We start from the raw sequence: 22,103 nt of genomic DNA on the forward strand, positions 1-22,103 counted from the left end.
AAAAAGGTGGTCCCCACGCACTTTGCTCTGAAAAATTATCAGCATCGTGCTCTACTCTCAAATTTCTTTTGATTGAGCCCCAATGGCCATTGGTTTAGGGAGAGTTTATGGGATGGGACGACATGGCCGGTTTGAAGGGAGCTTAGGGAGTGGGCCCTGAAATAATATCAGCATCGTGCAGTAGCACGATTTTGTTTGAGCCCTATAATGTCAAGCATTTTGATGGTGACTTTCAAGATATTTAAGGTCTCGTTCAGATCCACAGTAATATTTTTTTTATTTGTATTGGCTATCTACATTCAAAATCATATTTTAAAGCGACAACTGGGTATACCACATTTTTAAAGATCTGTATGTTCTCCTATGTCTATCCCAATTTGAGGGTAAAAAGTGTCCTCTAAACCAAATAACTTTTATTTCTGTGCTATTCTATCCTGATCGGCCTTCATGTATTATTTTTAATTTCTTCTTTTTTTGAGTAGGACAGGGGAAAGGGGATTGCCCTTTGACACATCCTTTCATTTGAGTAAAATACATTTTCTGTCGTCCTACATGACAGTTTGGTGTGGGGGGAGAGGGTCGAACCCACTGACCCCAAGACCCAATAGACAACTTTTTGAGTACTTTATTATCGCGGTATACATGCCCTGCTGAACAGCAGGACGACAGGGCGACTCTACCGACATATACCCTTCATGATGGTCTAATATGCCCACTTGGGACGTTTTTGATTTTGGTGCAGCCCCATTTGTAATTACACCCATTTCATTAATATTTGATAATCATATTCGTATTCTATTCTCGAATACCTTTTATTGGAGTCCCATATGGTCCCGGTCGGTTCACTTTTGATTTTGGGCAGTACTTTTGATGCGGTTTTGAGTTGACATCATATTCGTATTCTACTCCCGAATAGCTTTCATTAGAGTCCCATATTGTCCCGATCGGTCCAATTTGATTCTGGGAGATTTTGGGCTTGTCAAAGGCTTCCTAGATACTTGGATTAAATTTTTAGTATCATTTTCATACTGTACTCTCGAGTATCTTTGATTGGGGTCCGATATTGCCCCGATCAGTCCTCTTTTTTATTTTGGGCGGTTCTCTTGGGGGACGCCCTAGGTATTTGGATCCAATTTTTTACACCATATTCGTATTCTACTCTTGAAAGCCTTTCGTTGTCCCGATTGGAGGAGGCCACCGTAGCGCAGAGGTTAGCATGTCCGCCTATGACGCTGAACGCCTGGGTTCGAATCAGCTTAATCTTGAATCGGGCTGCACTCATTGATATGTGAGAAGTTTGCCCCTGTTCCTTAGTGGAATGTTCATGGGCAAAATTTGCAATTTGCATTGTCCCGATTGGTCCACTTTCAATTTTAGCGGTACTTTTAGAGTGGTTTTGGGCTTGTGACGGCTCGCTAGGTACTTGGATCCAATTTTAAATACCAGATTTATATTCTACTCCCAAATACCTTATATTTAAGTCCTATATTTTCCCGATCGGTAAACTTTTCATTTTGGGTGCTACTTTTGGGGCGGTTTTTGGCCTGGGTAGCCCCCAAGATACTTGGACCCAATTTTTTATACCATATTCGTATTTAACTCCCAAATACCTTTCATTTGAGTCCTATATTGTCCTAATCGGTAAATATGTCCTGGAGGGAAGTTTTGGAGGGTGGAATACATTTTTATGTCAGATAAGTACTCTGCTTTTAAATACCTTTCATTTGACACCCATATTGCCCAAGATGATAAATGTATCCTGTTGGGTGGTGCTTTTGGGGGTGGGAGACCCCCCGACACTAAGTGTGACATTTTTATACCAAGTTCGTACTCTACTCTTAAATACCTTTCATTTGATACTCATATTGTCTCAATCGGTAAACATGTCCGTTCGGGTGGGTTTTGGGAAGGGGCGTCCCCCCAGGTTATTTGACCCCAAAATGTTATACCAATTTCGTGTTTTTTTTTTTGGGTTTCATAAGGTGGCATACAAAATTTCGCTTAAATCGGTGTACCCATCTCGAGATCTGGCTATTTTGCTCGAAAATCGGGTCAAAATTAAATTCTTATAATTTCATAATTTGCATTTACATAAAAAAATCTGATCGAAAAAGGTAGTTTTATAGGGAAGCCACCAGATCGCATGTCCGCTTATGACGCCGAACGCCTGGGTTCGAATACAGAGCTGGTTATTTCCTCCTAATGCTGGCGACATTTGTGATGTACTATGCCATGTAAAAACTTCTTCTCAAAGAGGTGTCGCACCGCGGCACTTCTTTCGGACTCGGCTATAGAAAGGAAACCTTTTATCATTGAGCTTAACCTTGAATCGGACAGCACTCATTGATATGCGAGAAGTTGGCCCCTGTTGCTTGATGGAATGTTCATGGGTAAATTTGCATTTGGTAATTTAGTAAAAATTAGATTTTACATTTTTCACGATTTTTTTTCGTCTGTTAGGGCGAAGATCATTAAATTTTACAATTTTTGTTTGTTTCTCTTTCGAGACGAGCTCAATGATCAGAGATGCGAATGGAAAAGGAAAGCCAAAGATAGCAACGCACACCAACTACTATGGGACCACTATTGGGTGTGATGGCTTCAAGGGCCGTGTGTTTGTATGTTGTATTTGAATCGTATTATTAGCGAAAACGCATGTATGATACAATTACCACATTAACCAAGCTCGACAACCCTGCTTATTAGCTGTACTTTTCCCAATGCATGTATTTTTGTGTAATGACAGACATTCTTTCTGTGACAAATTACACTTCTTTCGTACTACACACGATTTTGTGCATCTGTTGGAAGTTGTATTGATGGCTTCGAACACTAACACAACGACAATGGAGCTCGCTGTTGTTCCGTGTGGCCAGGTTCGAATCCTGGCCCGGCACTGTAGAATTTTTCATTTTTTTACAAAAAAAAATTAGATTTTTATACAAAATCTGGACTAAATTTAAATTTCATAGAAAATCTCGTCGAAATTTGATTTTCCTAAAGAATCTGGTCGGAACTTGATTTTCATATAAAATAGATCGAAATTTGATTTTCATAATAAATCTCGTTAAAATTTGATGTAATTGAAAAAAAAATCGATAAAATTCATAGAAAATTTCTTCAAAATTTAATTTTCACAGATAATCTTGTCGAAATTTGATTTGAACAGAAAATCTCAGTCCCATTGTAAAAATCATTTCAAGACCGAATAAATTTGGCGCAAAACGGGGAAACTTGTTTTGCATAAAAAATGTTATCAAAATTTATTTTTCATGGAAAATTTTGTCGAAATTTGATTTTCATGGAAATTAATGTTGAAATTCAGTTTCTATTAAAAAACGTCGCATTGGAATTGGTGTTTGATAAAAAATCTAAGAAAAATATGTTTTCTCATAAAAAAATCTTAAGAAATTTAATTTAATCGAAAATTTCATTATAAATTTTTTTCGAAATTGAATTTCCATCAAATTTAGACAAAATTTTATTTTGAAGAAAAATATTGCCAAATTTGATTTTCACAAGAAATACCATCAAATATTCATATGTAATTTCCCATTACTCTTGCTCTTGACACCCTCGTATTCGGTGCTTTGCAGAACTCACATAATCCCCTGGACCGGTATTTGAATTTCCATGGCCCATGTTGTTGAAGCATATTTAGACTTCACATAGACTGTAATGGAACATTGTCATGAGATACACAAAGGCACAAATTAGTGATATTTAAATAGCTGCGTTCAACAGCTCCGCCTGTGCTTCATTTACAAATAGCTGGGCATTTAGTTAATTTCATTTGGTTAGTGGAGAATTTGTACTAATTTAGATGAGGATTAGAATCGTTTAACAAAAACATTCCTAACAGCATTAATGCGGACGTATTACATACAAGCATACCCGTATTAAGGTATGGATTTCATTTGTTTACAAGACCAATGCGGAAAATAACATTGAGTGGGGAAGCCAGAGTAAGTGCTTGGCACATACCATATATGACATATATGATATTTGAGGGGCTTATACACTCCGATCAAAATTTGCAGTCCATTTGCAGGTTCGGTTATTGATGTGGAACATGTAATAAGCAGCCACAGTGAAAATTCTAATTTCGGCGATGTGATTAAATTATTTAATGATTAAGTTTTCAGACCCTCACCTTTACCCAAATCGAAGATGGTTGCACCGATATAAGCGAAATTTTGTATGCCACTTTATGGTACCTCAAAAATACGAAATTGTTAAAAAACTTTAGGGTGAAATAACCTGGGGGCAATACGGGTATCAAATGGAAGATATTAAAATGTATTTTTAAATATGTATTTGTTGGTGTCTGAGGGCACCCCCTACCCCCAAATCCGCCCAGCAGGACATATTTACCGATTGGGACAATATGGGTATCAAATGAAAGGTGTTTGGAATTTAATTACACATCTGTTATAATTTGGTCCAAGGAGTCTACAGGACCTCTCCAAACCAAAAGGGCATAAATGTCCAACGTCACAAAATGGGTATCAACTAAAAGGTCTTTGGGAGTTGCCTACAAATCTGGTATGCACATTTGGCAGAGTTCGGGATCGGCCACCCACTAAATACCCTTAAATAGGGCGTGTATTCCAATCGAGATAATATGGGATTTAAAAGAAAGGTCTATGACAGTACATTTCGAATCTAGTATTTATATAATGATCCAAGTATCTTGGTAACGTTCAGGCATTTAGTAGGACATGTATATGTATACAGTAAAGTACTCAAATAAATTGTCTTTTGGGTCTTAGCGTCGGGGAACCGACCCTCTCCTCCCAATATAAACAACACCAAACTGTCATGTAGAACGACCGAGAATATATTTTACTCAAATGAAAGAATGTGTCAAAGGGCAATCTCCTTTCCCCTATACTAATCAAAAAAATCGGTCTATATAGCAGCTATATCCAAATATGGTCCGATTTGGCCCGTTGAAGAACTTAACCAGCGTGCATCAAACATCCACAATCCTAGAAACAGGCAAGAGTAGCCCCAATATCGAAAAATAATCAAGAATTTAGACCTATAGCTATACTTTCATACACGCCAAAAAATAAAACGTTTGGGAAATTTTTACGACGAACAAAATACTTTTATTACGAAGTTTTGCCTTTATTGTAACCATGTAACGTTTCGCTTCGACATATCAAAAGTTAGCCATAAACGTAGTATAATTGAACTAACTTTGATTATTGTAAACCCCTAAGGAGCTTCGTCTTTGTGGCAAAACCATAAACTCTTTAATTTCAAAAAGCTTCGATAGTCACAAACGATTTTTTATGTACCGGATCAATAATTATTCTTTTGTGTCTCTCCTACTCTCCCTTTTTATAAACAATTCTAATCAGTTTTATCATTTCTTATCATCTTTAGTGTATTGTTTTATATATATTAAATTTAAGTTGTTTTTACTATATAAGTTAAACAAAATTTTGAGCTAAAACCTTTATGGGCTTACTTGAAATGTCTGCCTGGTCATCTGTCGACCTACTTTTGTGAACAAACTACAGAGAGCATTTTTTAATTTTTTGTAATTTATTTATTTATTTACACCCGCACAACAAAAATATATAAAATTCTTATAATTAAAGTGCGGGTAATATCTCTGTATCATATTTAATAGATTCCTTAATGATCGTCAGCAAATATGTGCCGTATTATTATTATTATAATGTCACGGAAATCGGTATCACTCCATGCTAATTTGTAGCGTCATAGCATAAGCAATGCATTCATTTATACGCCTAAAAGTATGCTACAATATAACAGACGAAAACAGCATTGCCATATGTCATTTGTAACTTTATTTTATGACATGAAGAGGGCTACATAACAAGTGTTTTATTTTTAGCGGAGACAAGAACTCACAGTATAATATAGTTTCCCCCAACTAGTAATCTCAAGATGACGCCTTATAGTCCCTAAGTCATTCTTTGTGGAACGTTTTCAGTAAGTCCACCACTAGCCAAATATAGATGGCAATAATATACATAATTTGCTATAGTATTGAACAGAAAAGAACTTCGTTGGTAACAGTTTTCATATTATTATTCTCTCCTATACGATGTCGCGGTCACCAATTGACGTGGTTAAGGTGCAAAACGAAATAAAACGCAAATAATTAAAAAAAAACTAACAAAGAAAATGAAAACTTAACCTACTTTGTTAAAAAATAAATAATGTAAACGATTGAGAATAACAAATTCCTGAAATTTTATAATCAATTATTACAAAACTTCATAATCTTATAAATCGAGCGACTTAATAGGTTTTTGGAAGTCCTACACTAAAAGAGGTTATCATAAAAGGGGCAGCGAAGCGGGCCACCGGGATTCTAGTATTCTATAAAGACAAAATTTAGCTCAGGCCAGGGCCTGATTGTTATGAAATTGTTATGAAATTTTTTCTTAAGACAAATTTTAAGCGTAACTCTCTTTAACGGCAAAACTTTAGCGACGGCCGGACCACCCTCGAAATGTTTTTTTTTAAAGACAAAAATTCATAATAATTTTTTCTAAAGACAATATTTCAATTAATTTTTTTTTCGAATAGCGAACTGCGGAATGCTTGAACATTTTCGAAATTCGAAAAAATTAAGGAGTTACAGAGTTTTAGGCCTTGAAAACTACCTTGAATATTTAAGCCTAAAAAACTTGGTTCTTGCGATGTTTTTCATAGAACATTCAATATTGTTGCGTCATACAGCACCACAACAGAAAGATATTTTCTTCACGAATCCAACGATGTCCTCAGAATTTCGAAGTTCTCAAAACGAAAGATAGTACGGCAATTGCAAACACCCGTCGATTTTTTTAGGATTTTTACCATATCAATTATGCCATTTTGAGTTTATCTTCTGCCGAAAAAACATAAGGGTTGCACTAATCCGAATGTTTTGCCATAATCTTCAATGCTGTATAACCAAATCAATAAAATTTTTTTCCTCAAAAATTGAAAAATTTCATAAGGGCCTTGGCAAAAAAATTGCTAAAAAATAAAATATGAAATTTTAAGTAATTCTGTTTATTTTACGAATTGTCTTCGAATTTCAAACTGCGCAATGCTTAAAAATATCCGAAATTCGAAAAAATGAAGGAGTTACAACGTTTTTGGGCTCAAAAACTACTTTGAAGTTTTACGACCAAAAAAATTTAGTTTTTGTATTGTTTTTCATAGAAAACTTAATATTATTGCGTCATACAGCACCACAACGGAAGGAGATTTTCTTCACGAATTCAACGGTGTCCTCAGAATTTTGAAGTTAGCAAAACTAAGGAAGTTACAGCAACAAATTTGCATCGATTTTTTTGTTGGGATTTTTCGCATATCAATTATGCGATTTTGAACTTGATTTTTGCCGAAAAAAACATAAGAGTTGCACTAATCCGAATGTTTTGCCATAATCTTAAATACTGTATACTCAACTCGAAAAAATTTTTTGCATCAAAAATTAATAATTTTCATAAGGGTTAGCTTTGGCAAAAAAAAAAATTGCAAAAATAAAATATGAAATTTTAAATAATTCTGTTTATTTTACGAATCGTCTTCGAATTTCAAACTGCGGAATACTTGAACATTTTCGAAATTCGAATAAATGAAGGAGTTATAGCGTCGGAGGCCTTGAACACGACTTTCAAATCTAACGCCCAAAAAAATTGATTTTTGGAATGTTTTTCATAGAAAATTTTACATTACTGCTTCATCCAGCAACACCACGGAAAGAAATTTTCCTCACAAATCCAACTGTATTTGAAAAATTGTGAAGTTCGCGAAACTTGGGAAGTTAAAGAAATTGCAAACTTACGTTAGTTTTTTGATTTTTTTTTTGATATCATGTTGCGATTTTGAAGCAATTCTCTAAAGTTTTCAAGGAAATAGAAAAGAGCATTGCCTCGTCCAGAGATTTTCTTCACAAATCCAATCCAAATTGCGAAGATCGCAATGCTAAGGAAGTTACAGCAACTGCAAATTTGCGTCGATTTTTTTGGGATTTTTCGCATATCAATTATTCCATTTTGAGCTTATCTTTTGTCGATAAAATATAGGAGTTGCACTTATCCATTTTTTTGCCATAAGATTCAATACTGTATACTCAACTCAAAAATTTTTTTTTTATGAAAATTTTAAATTTTTGATGGACAAAAATTTTATCGACAAAAGATAAGCTCAAAATGACAATTGATATGCGAAAAATCCCAAAAAAAAATCGACGCAAATTTGCTATTGCTATAACTTCCTTTTTTTAATGCAAAAAAATTTTATTAACAAATGATAAGCTCAAAATGACATAATTGATATGCGAAAAATCCCAAAAAAAAATCGACGCAAATTTGCAATTGCTATAACTTCCTTAGTTTTGATAACTTCAAAATTCTGAGGACACCGTCGGATTCGTGAAGAAAATCTCTTTCCGTTCTATTTCCTTGAAATCTTTAGAGTATTGCTTCAAAATTACATAATTGGTACTCAAAAAATTAAAAAAAGACCAAAATGAGTTTTCAATTGCTCTAATATCTTTAGTTTTGAGAACTTCAAAATTCTGAGGACACCATAGGATTTGTGAGAAAAATCTCATTCCGTTGTGGTGCTGTATGATGCAACAATGTCAAGTTTTCTACGAAAAACATCGCAAAAACTAAATTTTTCTGGGCGTAAAAATTCAAAGTCGTTTTCAAGGCCTTAAACGCTGTACCTCCTTCATTTTTTCGAATTTCGAAAATTTACAAGCATTCCGCAGCTTGAAAATCTAAGACGATTCGTAAAATAAACAGAATTACTTAAAATTTCACATTTTATTTGTTTTGCATTTTTTTTCCAAGGCTAACCCCTTATGAAAATTTTTAAATTTTTGATGCAAACATTTTTTTTTTTGAGTTGAGTATACAGTATTGAAGATTATGGTAAAAAATTGGGTTTAGCGCAACTCCTAAGTTTTTTTTTCGGCAAAAAACAAGCTCAAAATCGGTTAATTGATATGCGAAAAATCAACAAAAAAAATCGACGCGAGTTTGCAATTGCTGTAACTTTCTTAGTTTTGCGAACTTCAAAACTCTGAGGACACCGTTGGATTCGTGAAGAAAATCTCTTTCCCTTGTGGTGCTGTATGACGCAATAATATTTAGTTTTCTATGAAAAACAATACAAAAACTAATTTTTTTTGGTCGTAAAATTTCAAAGTCGTTTTTGAGCCCAAAAACGCTATAACTCCTTCATTTTTTCGAATTTTGAAAATGTTCAAGCATTCCGCAGTTTGAAATTCGAAGACGATTTATAAAATAAACAGAATTACTTAAAATTTCACACTTTATTTTTTTTTGCATTTTTTTTTCCAAGGCTAACCCCTTAGGAAATTTTTAAATTTTTGATGAAAAAAAAATTTTTGACTTGAGTATACAGTATTGAAGAGTAAGGCAAAAAATTCGGTTTAGCGCAACTCGTATGTTTTTTCGGCAAAAGATAAGCTCAAAATGGCATAATTGGTGTGCGAAAAGTCCTTAAAAAGTCGACGATAGTTTCCAATTGCTGTAACTTCCTTAGTTTTGCGAACTTCAAAATTCTAACGACACCATTGGATTCGTGAAGAAAATCTCTTTTCGTAATGGTGCTAGGCGAGGCAATTCTCTTTTCCATTACCTTGAAATCTTTAAAGTATTGCTGCAAAATGACATAATTGATATCCAAAAAATTAAAAAAATCAGTGTGAGTTTGCACTTTCTCTAATGTCTTTAGATTTGCGTACTTCGGAATTCTGAGGACACCGTTGAATTCGTGAAGAAAATCTCCTTCCGTTATGGTGCTGTCTGACGCAATAATATTAAGTTTTCTATGAAAAACAATACAAAAACTAATTTTTTTTGGTCGTAAAACTTCAAAGTCGTTTTTGAGCCCAAAAACGCTGTAACTCCTTCATTTTTTCGAATTTCGAAAATTTACAAGCATTCCGCAGTTCGAAATTCGAAGACGATTCGTAAAATAAACATAATTACTTCAAATTTCATATTTTAATTTTTTTGAATTTTTTTTTTCCAAGGCTAACCCCTTATGAAATTTTTCAATTTTTTATGGAAAAAAAATTTTTGGCTTGAGTATACAGTATTGAAGATTAAGGCAAAAAATTCGGTTTAGCGCAACTCCTATGTTTTTTCGGCAAAAGATAAGCTCAAAATGGCATAATTGGTGTACGAAAAGTCCTTAAAAAGTCGACGAGAGTTTCCAATTGCTGTAACTTCCTCAATTTTGCGAACTTCAAAATTCTGAGAACACCATTGGATTCGTGAAGAAAATCTCTTTTCTTAGTGGTGCTGGACGAGGCAATGCTCTTTTCTATTTGCTTGAAAACTTCCGAGAATTGCTTCAAAATCGCATAATGATATCAAAAAAAATTTCAAAAAACCAACGTAAGTTTGCAATTGCTTTAACTTTTCTAGTTTTTCGAACTTCACAATTCTTTAGATACCGTTGGATTTTTGAGGAAAATCTCTTTCCGTTGTGGTGCTGTATGACCCAATAATATTAAGTTTTCTATGAAAAACAATACAAAAACCAAATTTTTTTCGTCGTAAAATTTCAAAGTCGTTTTCAAGGCCTTAAAATCTGTAACACCTTCATTTTTTCGAATTTCGAAAATTTTTTAGCATTCCGCAGTTCGAAATTCGAGTATACAGTATTGAATATTATGGTAAAAAATTCAATTTAGCGCAACTCCTATGATTTTTCAGCTAAAAACAAGCTCAAAATCGCTTAATTGATATGAGAAAAATCTCAAAAAAATCTACACGAGTTTGCAATGGCTGTAACTTTCTTAGTTTTGCGAACTTCAAAACTCTGAGTAAAAAATTGGGTTTAGCGCAACTCATATGTTTTTTCAGCAAAAAACAAGCTCAAAATCGCTTAATTGATATGAGAAAAAACCCAAAAAAATCGACACGAGTTTGCAATTGCTGTAATAAGCAATAAAATAATAAGAAGCAATAATGTTAAGTTTTTTTCGAAAATCATCGCAAAAACTAAATTTTTTGGGTGTAAAACTCTATATACTATAACTCTTTAATTTTTTCGAATTTCGAATATTTTTAAGCATTGCGCAGTTTGAAATTCGAAGACGGTTCGTAAAATAAACAGAATTACTTAAAATTGAAGATTAAGGCAAAAAATTCGGTTTAGCGCAACTCCTATGTCTTTTCGGCAAAAAATGAGCTCAAAATGGCATAATTGGTGTGCGAAAAGTCCTTAAAAAGTCGACGAGAGTTTCCAATTGCTGTAACTTCCTTAGTTTTGCGAACTTCAAAACTCTGAGGACAATATTGGACTTGTGAGGAAAATGTCTTTCCGTTGTGGTGCTGTATGACGCAACAATGTCAAGTTTCCTATGAAAAACATTAGAAAAACCAATTTTTTTGGGCGTAAATTTCAAAGTAATTTTCAAGGCCAAAAACGCTGTACCTCCTTCATTTTTTCCAATTTCGGATATTTTTAAGCCTGCATAGTTCGAAATTCGAAGACAAATCATAAAATAAACAGAATTACTTACAATTTCAAACTATTGACACCATTGGATTCGTGAAGAAAATTTCTTTTTACATTGTTGCTAGGCGAGGCAATACTCTCTTCTATTTACTTGAAATCTTTAGAGTATTGCTGCCTAATCGCATAGTTAATATCGAAAAAATTAAAAAAAAACCGACTTAAGTTTAAAATTGCTGTAATATCTTTAGTTTTTAAAACTTCAAATTTTTGAGGGCATCTTTAGATTCTTGAAGAAAACATCTTTTTGCAATGGTGCTGTATGACGCAACAATGTTAAGTTTTCTACGAAAAACATCGCAAAAACTAAAATTCAAAGTCCTTTTCAAAGCCTTAAACGCTGTACCTCCTTCATTTTTTCGAATTTCGAAAATTTTCAAGCATTCCGCAGCTTGAAATTCGAAGACGGTTCGTAAAATAAACAGAATTACTTAAAATTTCGCACTTTATTTTTTTTGCATTTTTTTCCAAGGCTAACCCCTTATGAAATTTTTCAATTTTTGATGAAAAAATTTTTTTTTTTGACTTTAGTATACAGTATTGAAGATTATGGCAAAAGATTCGGTTTAGTGCAACTCCTATGCTTTTTCGGCTAAAAACAAGATCAAAATCGCTTAATTGATATGAGAAAAATCCCCAAAAAATCGACGCGAGTTTGCAATTGCCGTAACTTCCTTATTTTTGTGAACTTCGAAATTCTGAGGACACCATAGGATGCTGTATGGTGCTGTATGATGCAACAATGTCAAGTTTTCTATGAAATACATTACACAAACCAAATTTTTTTGGGCGTAAAATTTCAAAGTCATTTTCAAGGCCGAAAACGCTGTAACTTCTTCATTTTTTCGAATTTCGATCATTTTCCAGCATTCCGCAGTTCGAAATTCGAAAACGATTCGTACAATAAACAAAATTACATAAAATTTCACATTTTATTTTTTTTTTGCATTTTTTTCGCATTTTTTTTTGCATTTTTTTTTTGCATTTTTTTATGAAAATTTTCAATTTTTGATGCGAAAAAATTTTTCGAGTTGAGTATGCAGTATTAAAGATTATGGCAAAAAAATCGGTTTAGCGCAACTCCTATGTTTTTTCGGCAAAATATAAGCTCAAAATGGCATAATTGGTGTGCGAAAAGTCCTTAAAAAGTCGACGAGAGTTTCCAATTGCTGTAACTTCTTTAGTTTTGCGAACTTCAAAACTCTGAGGACACCATTGGATTCGTGAAGAAAATCTCTTTTCTTAGTGATGCTGGACGAGGCAATACTCTTTTCCCTTTTCTTGAAATCTTTAAAGTATTTCTGCAAAATAAAATAATTGATATCCAAAAAATTAAAGAAATCAATGTGAGTTTGCACTTTCTCTAATGGTTTTAGATTTGCGAACTTCGGAATTCTGAGGACACCGTTGAATTCGTGAAGAAAATCGTCTTCCGTTGTTGTGCTGTATGACGCAATAATATTAAGTTTTCTATGAAAAACAATACAAAAACTAATTTTTTTTGGTCGTAAAACTTCAAAGTCGTTTTTGAGCCCAAAAACGCTGTAACTCCTTCATTTTTTCGAATTTCGAAAATTTTTTAGCATTCCGCAGTTCGAAATTCAAAGACGATTCGTAAAATAAACAGAATTACTTCAAATTTCATATTTTATTTTTTTGAAATTTTTTTTGCCAAGGCTAACCCCTTATGAAATTTTTCAATTTTTGATGAAAAAAAATTTTTTGACTTGAGTATACAGTATTGAAGATTAAGCCAAAAAATTCGGTTTAGCGCAACTCTTATGTTTTTTCGGCAAAAGATAAGCTCAAAATGGCATAATTGGTGTGTGAAAAGTCCTTAAAAGTCGACGAGAGTTTCCAATTGCTGTAACTTCCTCAGTTTTGCGAACTTCAAAATTGTGAGAACACCATTGGATTCGTGAAGAAAATCTCTTTTCTTAGTGGTGCTGGACGAGGCAATACTCTTTTTCTATTTGCTTGAAAACTTCCGAGAATTGCTTCAAAATCGCATAATGATATCAAAAAAAAAAAAAATTCAAAAAACCAACATAAGTTTGCAATTGCTTTAACTTTACTAGTTTTTCGAACTTCACAATTCTTTAGATACCGTTGGATTTTCGAGGAAAGTCTCTTTCCGTTGTGGTGCTGTATGACCCAATAATATTAAGTTTTCTATGAAAAACAATACAAAACCCAAATTTTTTGGGCGTAAAATTTCAAAGTCGTTTTCAAGTTCTAGGACGCTATTACTCCTTCATTTTTTCGAATTTCGAAAATTTACAAGCATTCCGCAGTTTGAAATTCGAAGATGATATGTAAAATAAACAGAATTACTTAAAATTTCACACTTTATTTTTTTTTGCATTTTTTTTATGAAATTTTTCAATTTTTGATGAAAAAAAATTTTTTGACTTGAGTATACAGTATTGAAGATTAAGCCAAAAAATTCGGTTTAGCGCAACTCTTATGTTTTTTCGGCAAAAGATAAGCTCAAAATGGCATAATTGGTGTGTGAAAAGTCCTTAAAAGTCGACGAGAGTTTCCAATTGCTGTAACTTCCTCAGTTTTGCGAACTTCAAAATTGTGAGAACACCATTGGATTCGTGAAGAAAATCTCTTTTCTTAGTGGTGCTGGACGAGGCAATACTCTTTTTCTATTTGCTTGAAAACTTCCGAGAATTGCTTCAAAATCGCATAATGATATCAAAAAAAAAAAAAATTCAAAAAACCAACATAAGTTTGCAATTGCTTTAACTTTACTAGTTTTTCGAACTTCACAATTCTTTAGATACCGTTGGATTTTCGAGGAAAGTCTCTTTCCGTTGTGGTGCTGTATGACCCAATAATATTAAGTTTTCTATGAAAAACAATACAAAACCCAAATTTTTTGGGCGTAAAATTTCAAAGTCGTTTTCAAGTTCTAGGACGCTATTACTCCTTCATTTTTTCGAATTTCGAAAATTTACAAGCATTCCGCAGTTTGAAATTCGAAGATGATATGTAAAATAAACAGAATTACTTAAAATTTCACACTTTATTTTTTTTTGCATTTTTTTTATGAAAATTTTAAATTTTTGATGCAAAATTTTTTTTTGAGTTGAGTATACAGTATTGAAGAGTAAGGCAAAAAATTCGGTTTAGCGCAACTCCTATGTTTTTTCGGCAAAAGATAAGCTCAAATGTCAAAAGTCCTTAAAAAGTCGACGATAGTTTCCAATTGCTGTAACTTCCTTAGTTTTGCGAACTTCAAAATTCTGACGACACCATTGGATTCGTGAAGAAAATATCTTTTCTTAGTGGTGCTGGGCGAGGCAATACTCTTTTTCTATTTGCTTGAAAACTTCCGAGAATTGCTTCAAAATAGCTATATTGATATCCAAAAAATTTAAAAAAAAACATCGTGAGTGTACAATTCCTTAACTTTCCTAGTTTTGTGAACTTTAAATTTCAAATACCGTTGGATTTGTGAGGAAAATCTCTTTCTAAGTTTTCTACGAAAAACATCGCAAAAACTAAATTTTTCTGGTCGTAAAAATTCAAAGTCGTTTTCAAGGTCTTAAACGCTGTACCTCCTTCATTTTTTCGAATTTCGAAAATTTACAAGCATTCCGCAGCTTGAAATTCTAAGACAAATCATAAAATAAACAGAATTACTTAAAATTTCACACTTTATTTTTTTTTGCATTTTTTTTCCAAGGCTAACCCCTTATGAAAATTTTCAATTTTTGATGCAAAATTTTTTTTTTGAGTTGAGTATACAGTATTGAAGATTATGGTAACAAATTGGGTTTAGCGCATTTCATATGTTTTTTCTTCAAAAAATAAGCTCAAAATGGCATAATTGATATTCGAAAAATGCGAAAAAAACATACCTGAGAGTTTGAAATTACTGTAACTTAAACATAGATTGCCGAACTTTACACCATTGAAATTCAGAAGTAAATCCCATTCTATATAGGCGCTAATTCGCCAATTTTTTGTTTTTTGTAATTTTTGAGATATGAACAAGATATCGTTTTAGGAATAACATACCAAAGACACATGTTCGAAAATGCTATAAAACCTTCCAAATTTTCGAATTTCAAATTCATCCCTGGATTGGACAGCAAATATGCTTCCGTTGACGTTCCGAGCTACCACTTACCCATTTTCATTTACCCATTTTATCGAAAGCAAGAATAAAAGGTCAAACAAATTATCATAAAAAATATCATATGCGTTTTTATTGGTTTAATATTCCTGATGTACACACAAAGACACAATTACTAGATGTACACACTTTATATTTAATTTTAAAAATTATATATTGAAAAAAAAAATTATAATAATAATAATAAAACGTTTACGTTTAAGCGCTAAGGCATTGCCAGCATTTAAGGCAATCATACTAACTATAATAAACTAATACAAAGACTAAATAATAATTATATGAAACTAGCGATGAGTGGCGCATGCGCACATTTAGCAGATGATGATTTTTGATTTCATTTGATTTTTATATATATAATACAACAAAATGCATTTTATTTTAATGTTTTAACGTAATAAAACAAAATGACATTAAATGAAAGAAAAGAAAAATATATCGAAATATTTTTTTAATGTTTGTTTTTAAACGATATACGTTAAAATTGCAATGTGTTAGAGTAAAAACTGATATTCATTTGTTATATAAATTTTTACTAGACTTTTACTAAAAGTACCATATAAAGCATATAATTTTTTTCATTATTTTAATACAATTTTGATCGTATGAAGGCATCTCCATATGTATATATGGAGATTGTGTGAAGGCATCTCCATATGTATATATGGGGAGTGGTGTTTAGATGAAGTTGAAAAATAAAATGGAAGATGATATGATGCGATAAACTAAAAACAATACGGCAACAAAAATTTGATATAATCACTTAAAGCCAATCAAAGGGAAATGAGTATAATATGGAAAATATCCTCAAATGTTTTCTTTCAATTTTGGCTACAATTCCTTAATGTATGTGTAACTATAGTTAAACTAAAGCTTAGAGATTATTTTAAAATATTTAAAAATTTCAATGAAAAACTAAAAAGAGATTTTTTTAGATTTAATGAAAGAGAAACAAAACAAAAAAAAAAAATAAAAAAAAATAAAATAATTTTTGAAATTAAAAAAAAAAATTAACATTAATTCTTAAAAACAAAAATTGAAATGAAAACAGAATTATTTATTTTCAAATTTAAAATTTTACATTTTTCTAATTATTTTTTAAATAAAATCAAATAAACAAATCAACAATTACAGAAAAAAAATACTAAAAATCAAAATTTATAAAATTTTTTGTTCAATACAATTTTAAATGTTTAATAAAAATTAAAAAAATAAAATGTTTTGAATTTTAGAATCAAAAAAAAAAAATAATTTTTAATTATTTATTTAAAAATTATTTAATTATAAATTATTTATTTATATTTTATTATTTATTTATAAATTATTTATTTATAAATTATTTATTTATAAATCATTTATTTAAAAATTATTTATTTATAAATTATTTATTTATAAATTATTTATTTATAAATTATTTATTTATAAATTATTTATTTATAAATTATTTATTTATAAATTCTTTATATACAAATTATTTATTTATAAATTATTTATTTATAAATTATTTATATACAAGTTATTTATTTATAAATTATTTATTTTTAAATCATTTATTTATAAATTATTTATTTATATTTTATTATCTATTTAAATTTTCTTTGATTGCTTAAATTTTTGTATTAATTTTTCCAAAATTATTATTTATTGCTTTTATTTTGATTTTATTTAAAAAATAAATAAATTATATAAAACAAAAAAAAATATAACTCACATAATGTTTAAATGATTAAAAAAAAATATTTTACTTGATTTCATTTCTGTTCTCATAAAATTCTTCAGAATAAAGAAAAACAAAAAAAAAAATATTTTTTTTTAATTTAAAACTATAGCATAAACAATATACAAATACTATATAGCATATTTACTATTAATATAATATTTTTTTTTTTTATTTCTTTTCTACCACTAATCCTTAAACTAATTACAGTTTAAAATGATATTTGAGTGAGTTTTTTTCGCAAACACATCTAAAGACTATGCACGCACACAATTCAAAAATGAAAAAAATTTCGATATTTTTTATTCAAATTAAACATGATTTTGTTTAGACACCTTTCTGTTCATTATCCACAATGTGATTTTGTGTTTTATGTAATTTATTTGTAGTTTAATAATTTTTTTGTGTGTTTATGGAAGATTTGACTCTTTGGTCCTGTTTGCCTTTGAAAAGAAGAAAATAAAATTAAAAAACAACCATCATTTTGACATAGATGACATTTGAATGGTTTCGCAGTTAGATAATTAGGCGATGTACATGACTTGGATTGATTGACTGTTGACGTGTTACCATACTGCCATTCTCTCCAATGGATATGGTACTGGTATTGTTGTGATTAGTGTTAACATTATTGTTATTGCTATTATTATTGTTGTTGTTGTTGCTGCTGGGGCTATTATTGTTGTTATTGGTGCTGATAGGTGAACTGCTTACATGCAGCAGAGACGTGGTGGCCTTGACACGTCTATGTAAACCACGTTTGCCCTGAAATTGGAAAGGAGAAATGATTTTAATTACCAAATGAGAAAAAAAAACAAGTAAAAGCGTGCTAAGTTCAGCCGAGCCGAATCTTGGGAACCTATCACCATGGATTCTGATAAAAATTTATAAAAAAACTAGCTGACCCGTGCCCGCTGCGCCTTCTTTTACTTTATATGGAACAAAAGTTTCCTTGGAATATTTATTTTCGACAATTAAAGATTTTTTAGTGAAATACCATGCTACGAAAATAGTATATCGCTTGACTAATAGTTTTATGATCTTTATTGGTCTACGAATTTAATTTTGGATGCAAGGTGTACTCCCAGATACTTGGCCCTGAAAAAATATCAGCATCGTGCTCTTCTCTCAAATACCATTTATTTAAACCCCATATTGCCATTGGCTTAAGAGGAGTTTACAGGATGAGGCGTCCCCCAAACACATGGCCCCAAAATAGGTTATCAAATTAGTTTTCTAATCTCAAATACGTTTCATTTGAGCCACATATTGGCATGGCCGAAAAATGTTTTCCCTTTGGGGGTGTTTGGGGAAAGTGGTGATGCCCTAAATACATGGTCCTACATTTAGATATCAAGCTAAGTGCTCTATTTTCATATATCTATTGGGTTGCCCAAAAAGTAATTGATTTTTCATATAGTCGGCGTTGACAAATTTTTTCACAGCTTGTGACTCTGTAATTACATTCTTTCTTCTGTCAGTTATCAGCTGTTACTTTTAGCTTGCTTTAGAAAAAAAGTGTAAAAAAAGTATATTTGATTAAAGTTCGTTCTAAGTTTTATTAAAAATGCATTTACTTTCTTTTAAAAAATCCGCAATTACTTTTTGGGCAACCCAATATATATCATTTATTTAAACCCATATTGCCATTGGCCTCAAAATTGGATATCAAATTCGTTTTCAAATCTCATTTAAACTCCTTATTGCAAAAGTCAGCAAATATATTCGGTTTGGGGTATAGGCCCTAAAAACTATAAATATTTAGTTCCACTCTCTTTACTACCCAAATTGTCTTGGTGAGCAAATACGTCCTATTTGGGGGTTGTTAGAGTAGTGGGACGTCCCCTAGACAGTTGGTCCCTAATGTTGATATCAGATACGTGGTCTACTCCCAAATACCTTTAATTTGAGCCCCATATTTCCATAGTCGGCAAATATGACCGGCTTGGGGGGTGTTTTGGGGATGGGCGGCCACTCAGTGAGTTGGCCTTGAAAATATATATCGGATTCGTGTTCCACTTTAAAAACCCTCTTATTTGAGCCTCATATTGCAAAAGTCAGCAAATACTTCCTATTTGGGTGGTGTTGCGGGGGTGGTGTGTCCCCATAGACACTTTTCCCAAATATTGATATCAGATTCGTGCTTTACTCCCAAAGACCTTTCATTTGAGCCCCATATGGCTATGGTCGTAAATTTGTCCCCTTTGGGGGAGGTTTTCGGGGAGAGGCGGCCCCCCAAACACTTGGTCTCATATTTGTATATCAGATTCTAATTCTGCACTCAAATACCTTTTATTTAAGCCCCGTTTTCCCATGATAAGTAAATAAGTCCTGTTTGGGGGGGTGTTTTGGGGAAGAGGTGGACCCCCAGAAACGTGGTCCTTCATTTGGATATCAGATTCGTATTCTACTCGCAAATACCTTTCATCTGAGTCCCATATTGCCATGGTCGGTAAATATGTCCAATTCAGGGGTGTTTTGGGGTGGTCCCCCTAGCACTTGGTTCGACAAATGGATATCCTAAATATCATTCATTTGAGTCCCATATTGTCGTGATTGGTGGAAATATATGTTTGGTAGGTTTTAGGGTGGGGCGGCCCCCCTTGGTACCCCATCCGAAATTTGGACACTAAATTTTTATTGGACACTAAATTTACTATACACAAAATTTCGCTTAAATCGCACCACTCATCTCCGGACATGTTTTACAAAATGAATTTATATTATTTTATTCGTATTGTTTTGACAGGTTGGCAATTGGCGTTACCACCTCATAGCAAACAAACAGACTTGCACTGGAAACTTTTTTGCGCTTTATTCTTGCTCTTCACGGCTTGGCTATCCAGTACTAAAATAAAACATAGCAAAAGTCTCTCGTGTGGTAAACGTTGCTGTGTTGGTGTATTCACATGAAAACCACTTCTGGGAATCAATGGATTTGAAATCAATTGCTGAATACCATCGAATCGAGGTTGATCACGGTGTAACATTACTTTTTGTAATTATTAGCATTTGTAATAATTAACAATAATAATAAAATAAAACTAGATTAAAATTATATTCAATGTGTTTTTTTGGGTCATTGGGGGGTGGAATAATGAATAACGGTTTGGTAATAAAATCAATAACGTCCTGGTGCTAAAACCAATAACAAATTGGTACTTAAAACAATGCCAGTTCGGTAATAAAGCCAGTACCAAACGGTACTAATCATTTTTACACCCATCACCGAAGGATGGGGGTATATTCATTTTGTCATTCCGTTTGCAACACATCGAAATATCCATTTCCGACCCTATAAAGTATATATATTCTTGATCAGCGTAAACATCTAAGACGATCTAGATATGTCCGTCCGCCTGTCTGTTGAAATCACGCTACAGTGTTTAAAAATAGAGATATTGAGCTGAAATTTAGCACAGATTCTTTTTTTGTCCATAAGCAGGTTAAGTTCGAAGGTGGGCTATATCGGACTATATCTTGATATAGCCCCCATATAGACCGATCCGCTGATTTAGGGTCTTAGGCCCATAAAAGCCACATTTATTATCCGATTTTATTAAAATTTGGGACAGTAAGTTTTGTTAGGCCCTTCGACTTCCTTCGTTAATTTTGACCAGATCGGTTCAGATTTAGATATAGGTGCCATATAGACCGATCCTCCGATTTAGGGTCTAAGGCCCATAAAAGCCACATTTATTATCCGATTTTGCTGAAGTTTGGGACAGTGAGTTCTCTTAGACCCTTCGACATCTTTCTTCAATTTGATTCAGATCGGTTCAGATTTGGATATAGCTGCCATATAGACCGATTTCTTGATTTAAGGTTTTTGGTCCATAAAATGCTCATTCGATGTCCGATGTCGCCGAAATTCGGGACAGTGAGTTAAGTTAAGCCCCTAGACATACTTCTGCAATATCGCACAGATCGGTCCGGATTTGGATATAGCTGCCACATAGACCGATCTCTCGATTTAAGGTTTTGGGAAAATGCTTTGTGTTAGGCTCTTCGACATTTTTGTGCACTTTGGCCTGAATCGGTCCAAATTTGGATATAGCTGCCATGTAGACCGATATCTCCATTTAAAGTCTTGGCCCCATAAAAGGCGCATTTATAATCCGATTTCTTTGAAATTTGACACAGTGACTTATGTTAGGCTTTTCGACATCCGTGTCGTATATGGTTCAGATCGGTTTATTTTTAGATATAGCTCCTGTACTTATTAGTATTTGGTCCAAATCGGAACATATTTTGTTATAACTGATATGGGACATGTTATGAAATTTTCACCGAATTTTGATGAAAGGTGTTTTACATATATACCCGAGGTGGTGGGTATCCAAAGTTCGGCCCGGCCGAACTTAACGCCTTTTTACTTGTTTTATGTTTCATCCATACCATGCGGTATTGTAATTGTACCATACGGTGTTGCTTTATTATCAATACCGTATGGTACTGAAATGAGCACGTTTGGTATCAACTTTACTCTGGGTCAATATCTCAATCTCAATCTGGTGCTAAAACCAATAACATATTGGTACTTAAAGCAATACCAGTTCGGTAATAAGACTAGTACCAAACGGTACTAATCATTTTATGTTTCATCCATACCATGCGGTATTGTAACTAAACCATACGATGTTGCTTTATTATCAATACCGTATGGTACTGAAATGAGCACGTTTGGTATCATCT

At 32.5% G+C, this 22,103-nt stretch overlaps 1 protein-coding gene and 1 long non-coding RNA gene across 2 annotated transcripts in view; one reads left to right on the top strand and one right to left on the bottom strand.

The window, feature by feature from the left end:
• The window catches only part of LOC131998175 (uncharacterized), an 82,920-nt gene extending 62,703 nt beyond the window's left edge, over window positions 1-20,217 (top strand). The window contains exon 3 of the long non-coding RNA XR_009398632.1: window positions 20,158-20,217. This is a non-coding gene — a long non-coding RNA (uncharacterized LOC131998175). The remainder of the gene's footprint in view (window positions 1-20,157) is intronic.
• Window positions 17,688-22,103, bottom strand: part of LOC106088921 (rho GTPase-activating protein conundrum) — a 279,060-nt gene continuing 274,644 nt past the window's right edge. The window contains exon 13 of the mRNA XM_059370538.1: window positions 17,688-18,173. Coding sequence (XP_059226521.1) covers window positions 17,925-18,173 — 249 coding nt within the window. The 3' untranslated portion in view covers window positions 17,688-17,924. The remainder of the gene's footprint in view (window positions 18,174-22,103) is intronic.

The sequence above is a fragment of the Stomoxys calcitrans genome, chromosome 5 (assembly GCF_963082655.1).
Source record: "Stomoxys calcitrans chromosome 5, idStoCalc2.1, whole genome shotgun sequence".
NCBI lineage: Eukaryota > Metazoa > Arthropoda > Insecta > Diptera > Muscidae > Stomoxys > Stomoxys calcitrans.